The 18,353-nt window shown below is 41.1% G+C and overlaps 1 protein-coding gene across 1 annotated transcript in view; it reads right to left on the reverse strand.

Annotated features, from left to right (window-relative positions):
• Positions 1-3,109: 3,109 nt before the first annotated feature.
• vwdel (von Willebrand factor D and EGF domains-like) overlaps positions 3,110-18,353 on the reverse strand; it is a 106,710-nt gene continuing 91,466 nt past the window's right edge. Inside the window, 7 exon segments of the mRNA XM_047598176.1 lie at positions 3,110-3,250; positions 5,200-5,297; positions 13,495-13,590; positions 13,864-13,950; positions 14,034-14,129; positions 14,255-14,350; positions 15,939-16,061. Coding sequence (XP_047454132.1) covers positions 3,110-3,250; positions 5,200-5,297; positions 13,495-13,590; positions 13,864-13,950; positions 14,034-14,129; positions 14,255-14,350; positions 15,939-16,061 — 737 coding nt within the window.

The raw sequence follows: 18,353 nt of genomic DNA on the forward strand, positions 1-18,353 counted from the left end.
AGCAGACTTGTTTTTCTGACGAGTAAGAAACAGTGTACATCTGTTTTGGTCAGGATTTTATGAATGAATTATTGCTGAAACTGATTTGTCTTTATTGCATAATACTGTGCAGCAACACAGATCTGTAAAAATCCCTGCTGATGTCTTTAACAGATGTGTTACTTGGAACCTTGACGTAGTGATATACAGGGGAGGAAGTTCCTCTTAACGTTCAGATGTGATGTGAGTGCATACACAAACACACATGATTCCGTCGTCTTCAGCTTCCTTCATCCCACTTCATTTTATTCTGTTTACGTCACGCTTGTGATGCCTGTAAAGTACAGATATACATTTTCACATGTCAAGGGTGGTGGATGACTTTAATCATCATCATCATCATGTTCTCATGTTATCACTGCATCTTTTACTGCAACTAATGCAGCCTCCATAGATCGGATCTGTTTGTCCAACACATGCATTAAAATCTAAGGGCGTATTCACACTAGGCTCGTTTGGTCCGCATGAAATGGACCTTTTCTCTGGTCCGGACTTTTTGCGGAGGTGTGAATACAAATCAGCGGACTCTGGTGCGGATCAAACGAGTGAATCGAGACGACTTCTGCAGTTGGGACTCGGTTCACTTATTTGGTCCGCACCAGAGTCCGTAACGAACCCTGGTACGCTTCGTTTGTCCTGTGAATGCAATCCGAACCTTTTCCGAACCAAATGCAATATCTGAGCACATTTTTGGATTAAACGGCCTTCCATTTGTAACAATTCACCATACCCCCAAGGGGGATCTTTTCAGGACAACAGTACCTTTTAATGTAATTAATATCTTACGCCGTTGAAACCACCAATACAACACACAAAAGCCCGACATGAGTGTAGGGCGTCCCGCATTTAATTAACAGAAATAGTGTCCTTTTTTACATTACTAAGTAAATTCACAATAATTTCAAATCTAACGAAAATAATTAAAGTTGCCCCATTCAACCCACTCTTAAATGTTTAATGTTTAAATTATATTAAGTTCGTTTAATTTCACGAACTTCATATAATAGGTATAATAGGTGTCCAACGCAAAAATAAGAAAAAAAAAACAAAACAAAAAAAAAACAGTGCGATCGATTGCGACAACGGTATACCAGGTACAAAAAAGGTTAGAAAAAGTGTTGTGATCGGTCATTGGTCATTTCATTCATTCATTCGTTTCTATTTTATATCAATAATGAGCAGTGGGTCAACGTGGGGCACAGAAAGGAGCGCTGCCACCTCGCTATGTGGTCGGAGGAGAACCTATTAGCTGCTTGACGCACAAAAATGCCGACGTCTACCGCCAAATCGCCGAGAGCATGTGTGAAACGGACTTTACCCGGACTCAGACGCAGTGTTGGCTTAAAGTGAAAAAACTTCGTCAAAGATCCCGCCGATCATTTTTATCCAGCTACGGGACACACGTGTGTTTGTTTATAAGGTTGGTTCGCTTGTCAAAAAATGTAAGGTGAATTTTTTTTTCTTTTAAGGTCCGGACCAAAGCAAGTGAACTATCGGACTTTCCTGGTGTGAATACGCCCTAAGAAATTTGGAGGCCAAGTCCACTCCTTCAATCCGTTGTACCTCATTCCTGAAACATTTTTGCTTTGTGGTAGGCAGCAATATCCTACTGAAAGTGGCCAACTTTGAATGCCAGTTCCATGTAAAGGTAAACAATGGTCAAGCAATAAATGTCAGTAATATCCAGTAACATCCACATGGATGCAAGGTCTCCCAACAGAACAGTGCCCAAAGCACTACATTTTCTCCACCATCTTGTATTTTTTTCACATTTACCAATGAACCTTGGATGTACATAACCCTTCCATTGTTTTTTTCCTCCTTTGGTCAGCCTTTGGAATTTATTTACCAGTGGAGACCAGAAACACCCCATCCCACCCTCATCAAGCCAACACAGTTTGTCCCCTGTCCACACCGCACAAATTCTTCCACTTGTCCATTTTTTCCTGCTTCTAACATCAACTTTGAGGACAAAGTGTCCACTTTCTGCTTAATATATCCCACCCACTGACAAGCATTCATCATTTTCCCTGTTAGTGGTGATAATGTTATGGCTGATGGATGATTAACATAATGGTAATCTCTATGCCTCCGATGGAAGGCTAACACTTGAACTAGCAGAATTTAGAGGAAACAAATCCCTAAATCTTGAATTAGAGCATCTACAGTGGTGGAAAAGAGTTTTTGGACACCCCATGCATTTATGAAATATTGCATTAAGAATCACTCTTGGGTCTTCAAGTGCAATTTCCTTTAGTACAGTCCCAGAATACTAAACAAATCCTAATACAGCCATTAAACACTTAAAATTGATTGGCTCATAAAAAAAACATGAGAAATTTTGAGTATTGGTTGATTTTTTTTTCTTCTTGCTTTGGTCGCATTTTCTCCTCTCTCTCCTCTCCCTTATCTTCCCTGCTTTGATCCTCTCATCTCGTCTGTCTACTGTCTATACTTTTGAGAGACTCTCTCTGCACTGCTATCCAAACTACAAAAAACATGGATTTGATCAACTGGTCTCTCAACGCTATTGACACAATTTTTTTCGACGAGAAGCCTGGGTTCGGGGGAGCCGGACTGCCCTGCTGGAGTGTTCGCAGCTGGCTACACGATGGATGCGTGGGAGAGGTGGCGGGTCTTGTGTCCGGGCGGTTCTTTCCGTGGAGGACATTGAAGACATCTATCTATTCAGAACCATGATCACAGGTCTTTTGCTGATTGGATTAGGCAACGCCCTGATGTATCGAGGAATTCAAAATATGGTGACAGCTGTCCAAAGCCCCATAAAGCTGCCTGAAATGATTGGAGCGATGGGCAGAGCTGTTGGCACTCAGACTGTGGCTATTAAGAACTTGAACCGCACCATGGATAACATCATGGAGAAGCTTTCGGCTTTGCAAAGGGAAATGGAACGATTCAGAGGCCAGAATGGACAAACAGTGTGAAAAGAATGCGTCTACTCGTCTACTCGCACCAAGACCAAACAATCCCAATCTTATCTGGTTTTGGCGCCCTCACACAGCACTGGCCTTGGCCAAGGCCACTGTTGGAACAACAACTCCCCTGAAGATCATTGCAGTGAGACACTCTTGTATTCCTGCCCCACTCCCATAGACACTTGCTGATAGTTGACTCTGTTTGGGGCACGATCAAGGTTGTCTCTGGACTGAGGCACCAAGATTGTGATTCTAGGCGAAGCAGCTCTCGAGGCCTACGCATACACATACACATGGGCAGATATGCAATCACATCCCCTTACCCCCACATCCAACGCCTTTGTGCTTTTACCCCCTGGTGTGACAAGCGGGTCCACATACAGCGCCCGATGGGCTGCAGGAACGGACGGCTGCTAGGTTGCACTGGGTTTTACCTCTACCCCTACCCCGCCCTGTTGCAAGTCCTGAGTTTTTCATGTTTGTAAAAATGTACTTATTATGTGCTTATGTTGCTGAGGTTTTTTTCATGTTCCCACACTGTACTCCTCACAGGAGCATAGTATGGGGGTTGTTGTTTTTTCTCCTCCCCCTCCTCACGTGACTCTGTATTTCTATTTACCATCTCTGTCTTCCTGTCCTGTCTACCCCCATTTTGTCAAAGTGTATGTATGTTTTGTATATGTATGGACGGGTTGATGGCTAATTTCGCTGGTGAACTAGTTACAATAAAAAAGGATCATATCATTTTGGTTACAGTGATCCACTAATGAAGGTTGCTGTTTTTATTAAAAGACACATTTTTCTGTTGAAAGGCTTTGTGTCTATATAAAGCCAGTACATTTGAAAGTTCTTCAGAAACAAAAAATGGCTAAAACAAGGAACCTAACACAGGAAACACGCCTGAAGATACAGATTCTCAGTCAGGAAGGTGCCGCCAGATCACCAGGAAGTGCAGATGTAGTCTTTCAGCAGTTGGATCCACTCTCTGACAAACCAAGATTTGGGCGTCCAAGGATTTTTTCAGCAAGAAATGACTACATCCTGATCTCCAGGTGCAGGGAAAACCACTGAATAACATCAGCTCCAACAGCAGTGGTCAAACCAAACCAGTGTCCTGTGTTCCACCTGCACTGTATGTGGTCGACTTTTAGATCATAGCTTAAGGTCCTACAGGGCTGTCAAGAAACCCTGATCAATGACAGACAGAGATTAACCCAGCGTCATTGGACTCAAGCACACAAGAACTGGACAGTGAGAAATAGTGGTCAGATGAGCCCAGTTTCCAGCTTTATCTTCCTCCTGCTAATGTGAGGGTATGCAGAAGGCCAGGTGAAGCATTATCTCCAGCATGTACAGTACCTAATGTCAAGGCAGTATAATGGTTTTTGGAGATGCAAGAGTGCTGCTGGTGTTGGTCATCTCACTGTCAGTGCGTTAACATTCAGAGCTTAATCAAGCTATGCTCAAAATTCAACTTTCTGACTACAGTCTTTGTCCCAGTTTACATGCAGCGTAAAGAAGTTGAATAACTCTTCTCCTTTTACACACTAGGTGGCGATACGTGCCTTTTCAGCAGGATAATACCACGTTAATACGGCCTAATTTCCAGTTGACATGATATAATAAACAATAGTTGTTCATCCGTTTCTCTTCTTCTGGGCGACAGTGGCTCAGGTGGTAGAGCGGGTCGTCCAATGATCAGAGGGTTACTGTCATAGTGTCCTTGGGCAAGACACCTTACCCACCTTGCCCCGTATGAATGTGGTGGTCGGAGGGGCCGTTCGGCGCACATTGGCAGCCACGCTTCTGTCAGTCTGCCCCAAGGCAGCTGTGGCTACAAAAAGTAGCTTACCACCACCAGTGAGAATGTGTATGAATGAATAATGGGTTCTGTAAAAGTGCTTTAGGAACCACTCTGTGCGTTGAAAAGCGCTGTATAAATCCAACCGATTATTATTATTCTACGACTGGCTTTCTTCGGATCTCATGCCAGTGCAGTGGTTGTGGAGCATGCGCACACGCATTATCCGATTGAAAACTGAATCATCATCCGATTCCAATTGCATTATCTGGGTGTCTCAATCGGATAATGAGAACTCCGATTTTAATCGGAGTAACATGTTTACATGAACCTAAGTTCTCCTGTTATAGTCCGATTAAGGCAATAATTAATTTTTTTCACGTGCATGTAAACGTACTGTGTGATGGCACATTGAACTTTTACCTTTATTGCACAGGTGAAGCCCTTGTGGCCTTTCCGACAGTGACAGAAGTCAGGCAGAACACACCGCCCTCCGTTTAGGCACTGCTGTTTACAGACCGCTGAAGAGAAAGTCCGAATTGAAAGATTTTATATTTGATATTGTCTGTACCGCCTCATCCCTGTATTACTTCACGTCATTACCTCATGTCACTTTGGTGCAATACTTGGAGCAACTCCTGTTGGAATCTGATATTCCAATGGGAGTTGATATTCATGACTGTCATATATATATATTCAGCCTCCTTACCACTTCAACCTTTGATTAACACTACTTATTTTTTTTTTATCAATGTTTTGGTTAGCTACTTAAACCTGATGTTACATGTAAATATTTTTTAACCTTAACATATTTACTTTTATATAGTTTCTCTTGTCTTATCTTAATCTATTTTTTGTATTTTGAGCTGTTATTCCCTGCCGCTATAACACCTTGTCTCCAAGGGGATAAATACAGTCTGATCTGATCTGATCTTATGTTAAACATCTTATTTTTAGTTAATACTTCTACAATCGGTGTGAAAAAAATTAAAATGTAGAGCTAAAATCAGCTGTATTTAGGTGCCATCTGCTGAAATGACAGATCAGCAAAGGTCACCTGAAGAAACAAGTCTATAATGCCACACAATTGGTACATCCAAAAACACAGCATTTTCCATGATGTACTTCAGTCTGTGTTTTGTTTGCCTTGTTGAGTGCCTCCAACACGGCAGCTTCTGGATTGGTGATGCACTGCCTACACAGGGAAGTTTGAGGCGAACACTGTCACTGCCACTTCCTGTATTTTTGGGTGCAAAAACCGAAAACACAAAAACATGAACTTTCATCACATACCAGCCACTGCCAGTCATAGACGACTTTGGTTGAATGTGATTAAAAGAAAGGATTACTGTGACACAATCATCGACAATGCTTGCAGTCCACAGTGCATCTTGGTAAAATAAACTCGACACACGATTAGACTGTTACAATCTGAAGTATGTTTTATTAATGGTCGTCTGCCAACTGACAATATCGAACGTATATATATGTAGACCCCTTCACTTTTTGTAAACAATATGACATATTCTGGTGGGGGCAGGGCTTAACTAGAAGCAAAAGATCTCAAACACTATTGCTTGTAAACAGCAGTTAGCACATTTCAATCAATTGTTTTAACACAAATCTTTATCAAGTGAAGCCTCTCCAACAAAGATATTACAAGAAGTAAGTGGATCCACTGTGGAGTGTAACAAGAATCCCCCAAATCATGATTAACTTAACGTTATTAGTCAAATCATACACCCAGTGAATGAAGGACGATTTGACAGGACTGCCACCATGCAATGGGAAAACATTTACACAGACCTTATTAAGAAACCTAGCATATACATGAAGGAAAAACTGAAAGCATACAAATCTTTAGATGCCTACAAAAATGTCTTGAGTGCAAGATTTGATAGATAGAGGTAGAAGAATGTGATTGATGAGTTTTGTCCATACAAACACAGAGGAGTTGTCTCTATCAATTAAAGCCTTTCCAACAAAGATATTAAAAGAAGTAAGTGGAACCACTGTGGAGGGTAACATAGTAAATGCAACTTCTGCAACATGTAACAAGAATCTCCTACATATAACTTAACGTAATTTCACTCATGATATATTCTAACCCATAATGTTATCCAGGCTGAAACTGATGATGCACTACATATTGATCTGACCTGTTCTGCGTTGTTGATTGCTCGACTCCGATCTTTCTTTTAATCACCAAACCAAAGTCTACGACTGACAGTGGCAAGCATGTGATAAAACTTCAAGTTAGTGTTTTTGATTTTTCAGTTGTGGCACCAGCAAGACAACATTTTTATGATTGAAAGTGTTTGCCTCAAGCCTCCCTCTATTTTACCTCCAGTTAACATTATGACATCACAGTTGTAGCTCCTCTCGGTAGAAAGCATGAGGTCCGAGATCATTTTAAAAACAGAGTTTATTAGTCACCGACCGACCCGTTAGAACTGATGAAAGAGAGTAAACAAACAATCAGGAAAATAAATACATTACTACGCAGCTGAATGCAATTACAATACTACAATAAACATACCTCGTGAGCTGCACACTATGGTAAGGGGCTTAGTCTTGTTTTTGTCTTCTTTTTTTTGTCTTCATTATTTACATTATTCATTTGTGTTTTAATTTAACTTGACTAAACTTGACTGTGGGCTTGCCATGCACTGCTTGGTGGTGTAACATTAAAAAGGTAAGTGTGGAAACAGCAACCAAAAAAAATAAGTCCCACCTCAACTGTAACAGGTAGTAGGTAGGAACTAAAATAAATTCAAAACTGACATGTGCGGCAGTTACACTCTCAACAAATCACAAGTGATTTCCTTGAATGAATTATGAAAGACATATATGCTGTATATGAACATTCTCTTAAATATTATTATCTAACAACCAACCACCCAACTAATAGACTGAGAGTGAGAGTAGGGTGCAGTGGTCTTCAGTCTGATTCTAACAGTGTAACTGTTTTCTGAATAGGTCTTTCCAGGTAAACTGGTTTGGAGGTGCATCTCCCCATGCTATCCAGTGTTGGATCGCTGAGTAACAACTTGAGTGATCTCACTCTTCCATCCTTCCCAGGATAAACTTGCAGGACTTTTGCCAACTTACACTTTTTCCATGGCATTCCATCATCCTTCAGAAGAACAATGTCATTGACCTGTGCATTTCTACGGTATTTGATCCACCTTTGTCTGTGTTGGAGATTTAAAAGATACTCCTTTTTCCAACGTTACCAGAAGTTGTTTGCTAGGAGTTGAACTTGACGCCATCTTTTCTGGAGGTAAAGGTCTTCCCTGATGAACTTCCCAGGGGGTGGCGATATGATTGTGGACTTCATGGTCAGAATGTGGTTTGGTGTTAATGGCTCTGGACTGCATGAATCGTTCAGGTTATCACCTAATCTGTCACACTGCACCACTAAAGGCCATGAATGAACGCAGGGCATTTATGAAGGCATCTGAGGTCAAGTCATCGAGCCTTTCAATGTGAATTGCTCTGGAGCACATACAGGTGAGGAACAGTCCGTATCTCTTCAACTGCTTTCTACCTTCTCTAATGTAAAATGGACCAAAACAATCCATACCACAGACAGTGAATGGCGGCGTAGTGGTAATCTAGCAATGGCCTTCACCAATCTTGACCAATCACAGATCTTGTGGAGACGATCCAACAGTGACCTCACCTCCCTTGCCTCTGTGTCATGAACATGGGCCTTCTTGAGCTCTGGGTCACTTCTTGGGACCCCTCTCACCTTGACATCTCCAGCTGGCAACTCCTTCTGCCACAGCAGATCTGGACCTGTGAACCAGTTGGATGTTAACAGCTGGTCATACGAGAGCCCTCTTGACGACTGATCTGCTGGGTCCTCCTCTGACGTCTCATACCTCCACTGTGTAGACTTTGTGCTTTGTTTGATACGTCCCACACGATTGGCACATGGAATCTTCTGTCTTCATTGCTGATGTATCCCAGAACAATCTGCTGGACAATTGTTTTCCTTAACAGGATGAACTATGCAACAAATCCAAGTGGGTCGAAAAGTGACGCCACCATGGACAAGACTCTTCTTCGATTGAGTAGATTCTCTTTAACGATTAGTCAGAAGTGGAATTCGTCAGAGGACACACACCACTGAACAGCAAGCGCTCTTTCCATATGTTCTTCAGCTAGTGCCATATGTAGATCCTTGGCAGTCTCAACACATTCCTCTTTAGGAATTGTGGCCATGACTTCTTCACTGTTTGAGATGAATTTATGCAGCCGGAGCTTGCCTGTGCTGCAGAGTTCTCTTGCTTCCTTCACTAGTTGGATAGCTTACCTTTGAGATGTGACACTTGCCAGCCCATCATCAACATAAAAATTCCTCTTGATGAACTGGATGGTGTCTTCACTGAATCTTCCCTGTCCTTCATCAGCAAGATGTCTTAGTCCAAAGTTGGCGCAGCCTGGGGAAGAAGCTGCACCAAAAAGGTGAACCTTCATATGGTGGATTAATGGTCGAGTTTCCAGATTCCCGTCCTCCCACCAAAGGAAATGTAAGTAGTCTTTCACATGAAATTGGTGAAACATGCGCTCTATGTTGCTCATTATTACCACAGGACCTCTAAGAAAATGACAAAGGACTCCGACCAAGTTATTTGTCAACTCTGGGCCGGTTAGTAGATGGTCATTCAAAGACGTCTCATGAAACCTTGCAGAGCAGTCAAAGACAACACAGACCTTTCCGGGCTTCTGTGGATGATACACTCCGTGATGGGGAATGTACCATGCTGGAGTCTTGTTGAGGTCTTCAGGAACTCTTTCTGCATCTCTGCGAGCTATGATGTCATAAACAAAGGTTTTATAGTGCTCGTAGTACTGCTCATTTCTTTTCAGTTTCCTTTTTAAGCATCTGAGACGATGGATGGCACATACCTAGTTGTTTGGTATGTTAGGTCTCTCCTTTTTGAAAGGTAGCGGCATCTCATAGTGACCATCATCACTGAGCCGGCTGCTCCTTCGCATCTGTTTCAGGAATCTGAGGTCCTCTTGGGAGATCCTTGTATCATCTGAAGCTCTTTCCACAAAGTCAGACTCCAAGACCTTGATAACCTCTACAGGTGAGACCACTTCCTTGATCTATGTTCTACAGACATAATGTACTTCACTTGTGACACGTGGAGGCAACTGGCAATCTGGAATGACTTGCTTTACCACAACTTGGTGACTTACTCCTATTGCATCTCCATAAACAAGAGAGAGGTTGCCATAACGTATTATGCTCCAGCCCAAGTCTGTTCTCAATCCAAATGGCTGATTTCCTTCACCGGGCACCACCTGTCTTGGAATAAGAGCTTGAGGACAGTTTTAGCCAATTAACAAGCCAACATCACAACTCTGTTGAGGAGCTATGTCAGCTGAGATGTGTTCAAGGTGAGGCCAAACTTTAGCTGTCTCTGTGGGAATATGTTCTCTGTTTGCAGGTATGAAGTTTCTTGTATAGGTCACCGGCAGAGGTATTACATGGTGGACAGCTTTAACTGAACTGGTTCATTTCAAGTTGGATGTCTTTTCTCACATATATTGCAGGTCTGTCTCCTTTCACACTCCTTTGAGCGCTTACCGGATTGCAGACAGTCGAAACACACTTGACCTGACCCCCCTTCTTCTCTTCTCATTTCTCATTCCCTCCTGTTTTCCTCCTCTCTTGCTTTCTCCATCTTTTCCCCCTTCCTCCTCCTCTTTCCTCCTCCTCTCTCCTCTCTCTCCTCCTCCTCCTCTCTCCTCCTCTCCCCCCTCCTCCTCTCCTCTCTCTCTCCTCTCTCCCCTCTCTCCTCCTCTTCCTCTCTCCTCCTCCTCCCCCCCTCCTCCTCTCTCCTCCTCTCCTCCTTCTCCTCCTCCTCTCTCCTCCTCCTCTCTCCTCTCTCCTCCTCCTCTCTCCTCCTCCTCCTCTCTCTCTCACACTTGTTTTCCTGGACAAACTTAACTCGTGCAGAGACTGTTTCGTCCATGAACTTGTGACACTTAAGTAAACTGTGGCCTGTCTTCTCACAGAAAACACAGCTTGCAACAACAGTCCTTTCACTTGAGTTTGTTGCCAGCACCTCTGCTCCAGACCTCTGTTTCTTGAAACCTTGCTCTTCTCACCTTCACCTGGTTTTAGAGGAGGTAAAGATGTTATTGGGTTGCAAGCAATTTTGGCTTTGCGTGTGAGGAACTCAATGAAATTGCTGAAGCTTGGGAACTCATGACCTTTCTCTTCCACTTCTGTGACCTTCCTATTCCATCTGCCGTCAGGCAATCTTGAAGTTTAGCGAGTATTTTCTGATTTTCATTGCAGTCATTAAGTACTTCAAGGCCCTTGACTTGAGACCTGGCAACCTCACAGCTGCGGAGGAAGTCAGCAATTTCTTGAAGTTCCATAATGCTCTTAGAGCTTAACTTGGACCATGAATCACGCTTATCCCTGAAGACCTTGGCGATGAGGAATGGATTGCTATATCTTTCTTCTAGTCCATGCTGCACAATAGGCTGACTCTGTGTCTAGCAGGAAGAAGCTCTGCTTTCCTGGCTGTGCCACTCACATACTGTCGCAGGTAATATATATTCTCTTCACCTGGTATGTTTTTCCTGTCATTAAGTGTTTCAAATGAAACCTTCCAGTGATTAAATCTGAGTCAATCACCACTGAATAATGAAGGTTTAGGTATGGGAAGGCGACTTGCACTTATGGACTCTGCAAACACTTCTCTCCCAAGCAGTGTCATAGCTTGTGGAGGAGGCTGATGCTGAGACAGCTTACCTTCAACCTTAATTTCTCCCTTCTCTTTCAGGGAGATATGTTGATGGAGTAGTTCATCTATTTCATCATCTGAGCATTCACTCTGTTCATAAACTTGCTGTCGTGCCTAGGCTGCCTTCAACTTCTTTACTGTCTCCAAACGTTCCACTTCTCTTCGCTTGGCCTCTAGCACCCTTTGCCTCTCTGCATCAAGTTGTTTGAGTTCTTTGATATAACGCTCTTTCTCTAACAGTACCTGCAATGCAGCTTCATTGGCGGCGACTTCAGCAGCAGCCTCCTGTCTGTGAGCAGAATACTGGCTTGAACGCCTGGATGTGGTCCTTGAGTTGCTTTGAGAATGAACTGAAGACCAGATAGACTTGGACTTGGTATGGTGAGACATACTTGTTCTATCTGATGCTGCAGACGTAAACACAGATTCTGTGTCTCCCACCTTCCTGTCTTGTTTTACAATTCAGTGTTAAGATAATCTGTAGCAGTTTTAATTACTCCTTATTACTGCTTCACATGTGTCGATTCTGTGTCGTGTGTTAGGGTCTGGAAAGTCAATGCGTCTAAACTCTTCATAAACATCATTCAGATCCTTTGCAGCATCGCTCACCTTAGTGATGTGTTCATGCAGCAAGTCCTTTTAGCATTCTCCACTCAGCACTCCTTTAGCATCCTTAATGACTGCCTTCTGCTTGTTGTAGCTCTTAATGAAAAGGTGTTCAACCTTTTTAACTTGCTCCTTGTGCAGTTCTTGGCCCTTTTCCGTTAACTTGCGAGCTCTTTGACTTCTCTGTGTCTCTGGCAAAGAAGTATGGTGAGCAGCTTCAATGCCTTCAATGCAACTTGAGGTTGCGTGTCTTCACCACCACCCTTTCTGTCACTCTCCGAGAAAGTTTCTATGTCTGACATTGCTTGGGTTACCTTTACCTTTTTACCTTTTTTGGGTTTTTTAAATGTGATACTACACTTAGCTTGCAGTTACTAAATAGAATGGCTAGAATAGTTTTAGCGTAGTTGAATCCCACTCAGTTTTAACAGAAAGCATGGCTATACTTCTTGTTCAATAAGCTGGCGTATTCACTCATTTATATTCTTATTACAATCAGTAATAACTGTTACAGGTAATAGGTAGAAACTAAAATAAATTCGAAACTGACATGTGCGGCAACAACAGTCAGTGCATTTACATGCACGTGAAAAAAAACAAATTATTGCCTTAATCGGACTATAACAGGAGAACTTAAGTGCATGTAAACACGTTACTCCGATTAAAATCGGAGTTCTCATTATCCGATTGAGACACCCAGATAATGCGATTGATTCAGAGTTTTCAATTGGAAAATGCGTGCACGACCGCTGCGCTGTCATGTGACCCCGGAACAAAAACGTCCAAGAAACCCGATCGCAGAAGAAGAGAAACGGAGCCATCTGAAGGATAGCGCGGATCTTACCTGCACAAGAAGTAGCGCGGACATTACGTACAATATTAAAAAAATGTACTATTATCCGTCTGGTTGTTTTTTGAAATGCCGGTCTGCTGCAACGACTCTTGTTTATTATATCACGTAATAGGTCAGCCGGAAATCGGGCCATATTAACATGGTATTAACCCGCTGAAAAGACACGTATTGCCACCTCATGTGGAAGAGGAGAACAGTTATTCGATTTTCTTGCGCTGTATGTAAACTGGGACAAGGACTGTAGTCAGAAAGTCGAATTTTGAGCATAGCTCGATTAAGCTCTGCATGTAAACACACAAACATCTCAAATGAGATGGTGTTCTCTCTAGTTTTTGAGAGCATCTCAGGTCAGTGCACAATCAACCCTGGGCAGCAGTGGATGGCTACAGTCCTGTGAAGCTTCCACCGGCTTTTCATTTGTTCCTAGCCTGTAACTTGTAAAGCAGTCTATATGCACATTTTGTGGCAGGTGCAGTTTTGTACCTGAGTTACATGTGGGCCCATACCAGCCAGGTTTGCATCTACAGACATCAGGAGAAACACATTCACCTCCGTTTTCACAGTGCCTGTTACACACCACTTAGAGAAAAATAAAGTGAAACATATTCAACTGAATCTAAGAGCAGTGATCTTGAAACTCAACAGATAAGGTTAATCTAGATACTGTATATTATCAAGATATATGTTATTTTATCTTTCTTTTTACTTGTGGTTCTGTGGATCATTTAAGTCTAAGCTAATCAGCGCTCCTTTAAAGTTAACTAACAAACATGCTGCCCTGTAAATATTTGAAGCTGTTAGTATAATTAAACATTTCACCATGTAAATTAAATAACACCTCACTGATTTCACATCTGGGTCCCACGTAGCCGTAGGGACAGGTCCACAGATTTCTGGCCACAAAGGTGCCTCCATGCTGACAGGGTGGCTCACAGTTTGCTAGACACAGACACAGAGATGTATAACACAAAGACATAAGCATTGTGGGAGCAGGGGGTTGTGTGAAGATGAGTTCAAGTTACCTTCCTCACAGATAGGTCCACTATAGCCAGCAGGACATTCACACACATCAGGTTTTACACACTTCTCCTGATTCATACAGTCGGGTTGACATATGGCTGAGAGAGGCAAACAAAAGCAGATGCTGAGCCAAATCCTGAGAGGTGACGATGATTCAATTAGCTTGCTTTCTAACATCAACGTAAACTAATCACACTCTGCTAAAGACTTCTCCTGCTCTCACCTATGTGAAAGTCGTATCCAGTATAACCTTCCTTGCAGGTGCAGGTGTTGAGCAGAGTGTACTCCATGTTTCTTGCACACTGATACCTGCACACAGCTAAAATCAAAGTACACCTAGGTATTTTAACTGCAAGTCAAACAAATAAGATGGTGAAGGTTTATCAGGCCATTCAAAATTACTGTCAGTAATTCAAATAAAATCGATCTATGTGTGGACAATGTTGGCTTTTCATCTTTTCACTTGTAAGTCAGTGTTACCTCCCTCCAAAAGCGGACAAGGCAACAGCAGGCAACAAGATCCACGCCACTGTTGACATGGGATAGGCCAAACATCCAGATCACCTTGGACACTGTTTTTCCTACTATTTTTGTAAATCTGTACATATTGTGTTTACCTTTGTATAGTATTTTACTAGATAATATTGATATTTTTATCTTTATTTTACTTGTGGTTTTTATTTTTTATTATTATTATTTTTTTCTTTATGTGGAACTAAACTACTGAGACCAGGCAATTTTTCTTGTGGATCATTAGTCTGTCTGTCTAAGTCTAAGCTAATCAGCAGTCGTCTAGAACATGCTGCCCTAAGTCAATGTAAACATGTATAGATAGTAATAGAGATACTGTATATGTAAATAAAGCACAGCAGAAAAGGAGGAACTGAAAACATTACAACAAATATTTTAAAAGTGTTTTAAAGTTCAATTAGCTTAAAGACAGCTGACCTGAGATTAATCAGGCATCATTTGAAATTTCCATAATTAATAATTTATTGTCATGCAAGAAGTAATTCTGCCTTGGAACATCAAAAGGCACAAATTACATCAGAATCAGGCTATACATTTTCACATTCATGTGCATTCATTTTCTGTAACCACTTGTCCTCTAGAGTGTCGCGAGGAGCCTATCCCAGCTGTGAATAGGTGAGAGGAGGAGTACACCCTGGACCGGTCGGCAGTCTATACCTTTCTAGATAAAGATTATTATTCTAAAGAAATATTTCCTTTTTGATAAAACAAAAAACAAAAAAAAACAAAAACACAATCATACCATGTCATGTTTTATTCAAAATTAAGTTAGTTACAGCTAGTGGGCAGGACAGTCTCTACCACAGCCAATTTACTCATTCTTTATCGTTTCCTGGATTTTAAAAATTTATTTAATGTTTCGGTATTTTATTAACTAATCGTTCATCTGACATGAATAATTCAGCAGGTAAAAAAAAGAAAGCTAGTGTTGCAGACCTCAAGGAAAAGTCTCAGTGATCCATATCATGGTATATCTAAAACAAAGGCAAGGCAAGTGAACTTTCTCAAAGACGTTTCACCCATCATCCAAATGGCTTCTTGAGTTCTGGTAAAATTCATTTGGAAGTTCTGGATGAGTGACAAAACATCTTCAAGGAACCTCAAACAACTGGTTAATCATTTTATTTTTTTGGTTATTCCAGTAAACATATCCTAACTTTTTAAGGAAGCACAATATGACTCTACCTTTACATGTGACTCCATCCCCAGTGTAACCATGCGGACAGTGGGATCACAGGGAACCCCAGGAAAGCAGGAAGAGTCACCACATGTCCCATGATGAACTGGTGAGCTCCTTCTCATCCCAATTGTGAGTGCAGTTTGATTCAGTGGTGTTGCTGTGGTCTTTCTGTCCAAGGAAGAAAATCTCCTAATACTGGAGATGGTGGTATCTGGTCTCGTCTTCCTGTTTGGTGGACGTCTGGGTGATGATGAGGGGGAGGAAGAGATAGTCGTCTCTTTGTTGACATTATCTCCACCACTGACGACTGTCCTCTGACCTGTTAGAAACCGGAAGTTAGAGGTTAAGACTTAACACAAATATAGTCACCAAATAATAATTAAAAAGAAAAAAAAAGATGAACTGAAGGCCTGTTTTCTTTGCTGTCACCAGTTGCTGTGCATGTTTGCCCATTTCCAGGTAGACCAGGAGGGCAGGGGCCACAAACAAAGCCTGCTGAAACATGAATGCTCTCAAAACTCTGGACCCCTGGGAAACATGGCCCTCTGGTGCACAGCAATGGGCTTGAAGGTTTGGGCATCAGCGAAGCCTGCGGTACTCCCGCTGGTGTCTTCACCACTTTGACTAGAGAGTTTGCGTTACCTTGGAAACAAAAACGAGGACGACCTTCGATTTATGTAAAAATTGATTAATCTCGAGAAAGAACTACATGACAACAAACATTAGAGATGAGAAAATTTGCTGTAAAAGGACTCTCTGAGATGAACTCACTGTCTGGATATAGTTGTGACTTACGTTTGCATTTTTTCCCATCACCACTGTATCCTTGAGGGCACAGTCCACAAATAAAGGATCCCAGCATGTTGTTACAGTCTACTCGAGGAAAACATGGCTGAGAGATGCACTCATCAATATCTTTTCTACATGTATGACCTGAAAACACATGAAGCATATGATTACAAATGACTCACAAAACCACAATAAACCATTATTTCAATATAATACACTGACCAAGGAGATGATGAGAGGAAATATGTTCTTTTTCTGCATACATTTGTTAATATCATATAACACTTTCAGAATTCCTGTGCTTTTTAAATACAGTTTCACCCTTTTGTATTTATTTATTTTAAAAGGACATTGCGCATTATTAACATTAGTGTTTAAAAAAGAATTAAAATGCTCATGTAAATGCACCAGAGTTAGCAATGTTGCTATTTTTCAGACAAAACCAGACAAACAACAAAACATAATCTTAACAAACACAGATATCAAGTACAATAAATGACAAGAGTATTTCACATTACAACGTATTCAAAACATACAACAAAGCGTAATTTCGACAGACAAAAGAAAACACAGAGACAAGACACAGAGACAAGCATTCAGGTACACCATCTGTCTCTGGTTCCTTTCTTGTCAAGAAATAAAATGTTCTTTCATAAATCAATGTCTGTTTTTGACCTCACTGCTAATACAAGATGAGCAGGATCAAACTATACCTCCAGCTTGAACATTTTCTGCAGAAAAGATAATATTAAGATATAGGAAACAGAACAAGTAATAAAACCAAAAGTGAGAGATAAATGAAGGAATGTGAAGAAAAAAAGAACAAGGAATATGAAATAAAATGTCTATTAACAAAAATTCAAACAACAGAAAGTAAGAAGGATAGTGTGAAAGGATGGCGAGAAAATAAATAATAAATGGGGACCACGCTTGCCTTAATTTTCCACATCCGCTCCATCGGTACTTCTCAACTTTTTTGTGTTCCTTCTTTCTGATGTTGGCGTCAGCTGGTATCGCCACATCTATCACCACCACCCTCTTCTTATTTCTATCCACCACCAGTGGCATAGGGATTTTTTTGAGGAAGCCAAGTGAGACAAGAACTATAATCTACATTCTTGCTAGGGGGTGCATGATAGAGCATGTGGCACTAATTCATCATAATGGAATGAGCTATTACAGGGTCCAGTTTTCTTTTACTTAAACACTTATTTAACTGAAACTTTTAACACCCACTCAAGCCCTTTCTGTCGCCCTCCCTCATGACAGACACACACATGCATTATCCTCTTGACTTGACTTAAATAACCTATTTACTCAATTGCTCACTCAAATGCACAACTGCTTCTACCAACCAAAATAACATTTATTCACAAACCCAATCAGTATTGAGGACCACTCTGCCACAATATAAAGAAATAAATTCTTTATATATAATTAAATAAATACATATAAAATATGCCATAAATAATTAAATGAATAAATAAATACATAAATATATGCAATAAGTTCTATTTATTTACCAATTTATACCGATCCTTTCCAAAAAATTTTAATATCAATGAAAAGTTGTTTAATTTCCATAATTCCATTCAAAAAGTTACACTTTCATAGATTATATATTCATGGTCCACATTTTAAACAATTTCAAGTATTTATTTTTACATAATTTGGGCTTCCAGCTCATAAAACCCACAAAAACAGGAATTCAAAAAATTTGAATACTGTAAAGAAATCACCATTTACTTCTCAGTTTTTGCAGAAAGAAAAGACAGAAATTAGGATCACATCAAATCAATCAAAATGTGGTACTTTCAAAATG

The sequence above is a fragment of the Mugil cephalus genome, chromosome 11, assembly GCF_022458985.1.
Source record: "Mugil cephalus isolate CIBA_MC_2020 chromosome 11, CIBA_Mcephalus_1.1, whole genome shotgun sequence".
In the NCBI taxonomy this organism is placed as follows: Eukaryota; Metazoa; Chordata; class Actinopteri; order Mugiliformes; family Mugilidae; genus Mugil; species Mugil cephalus.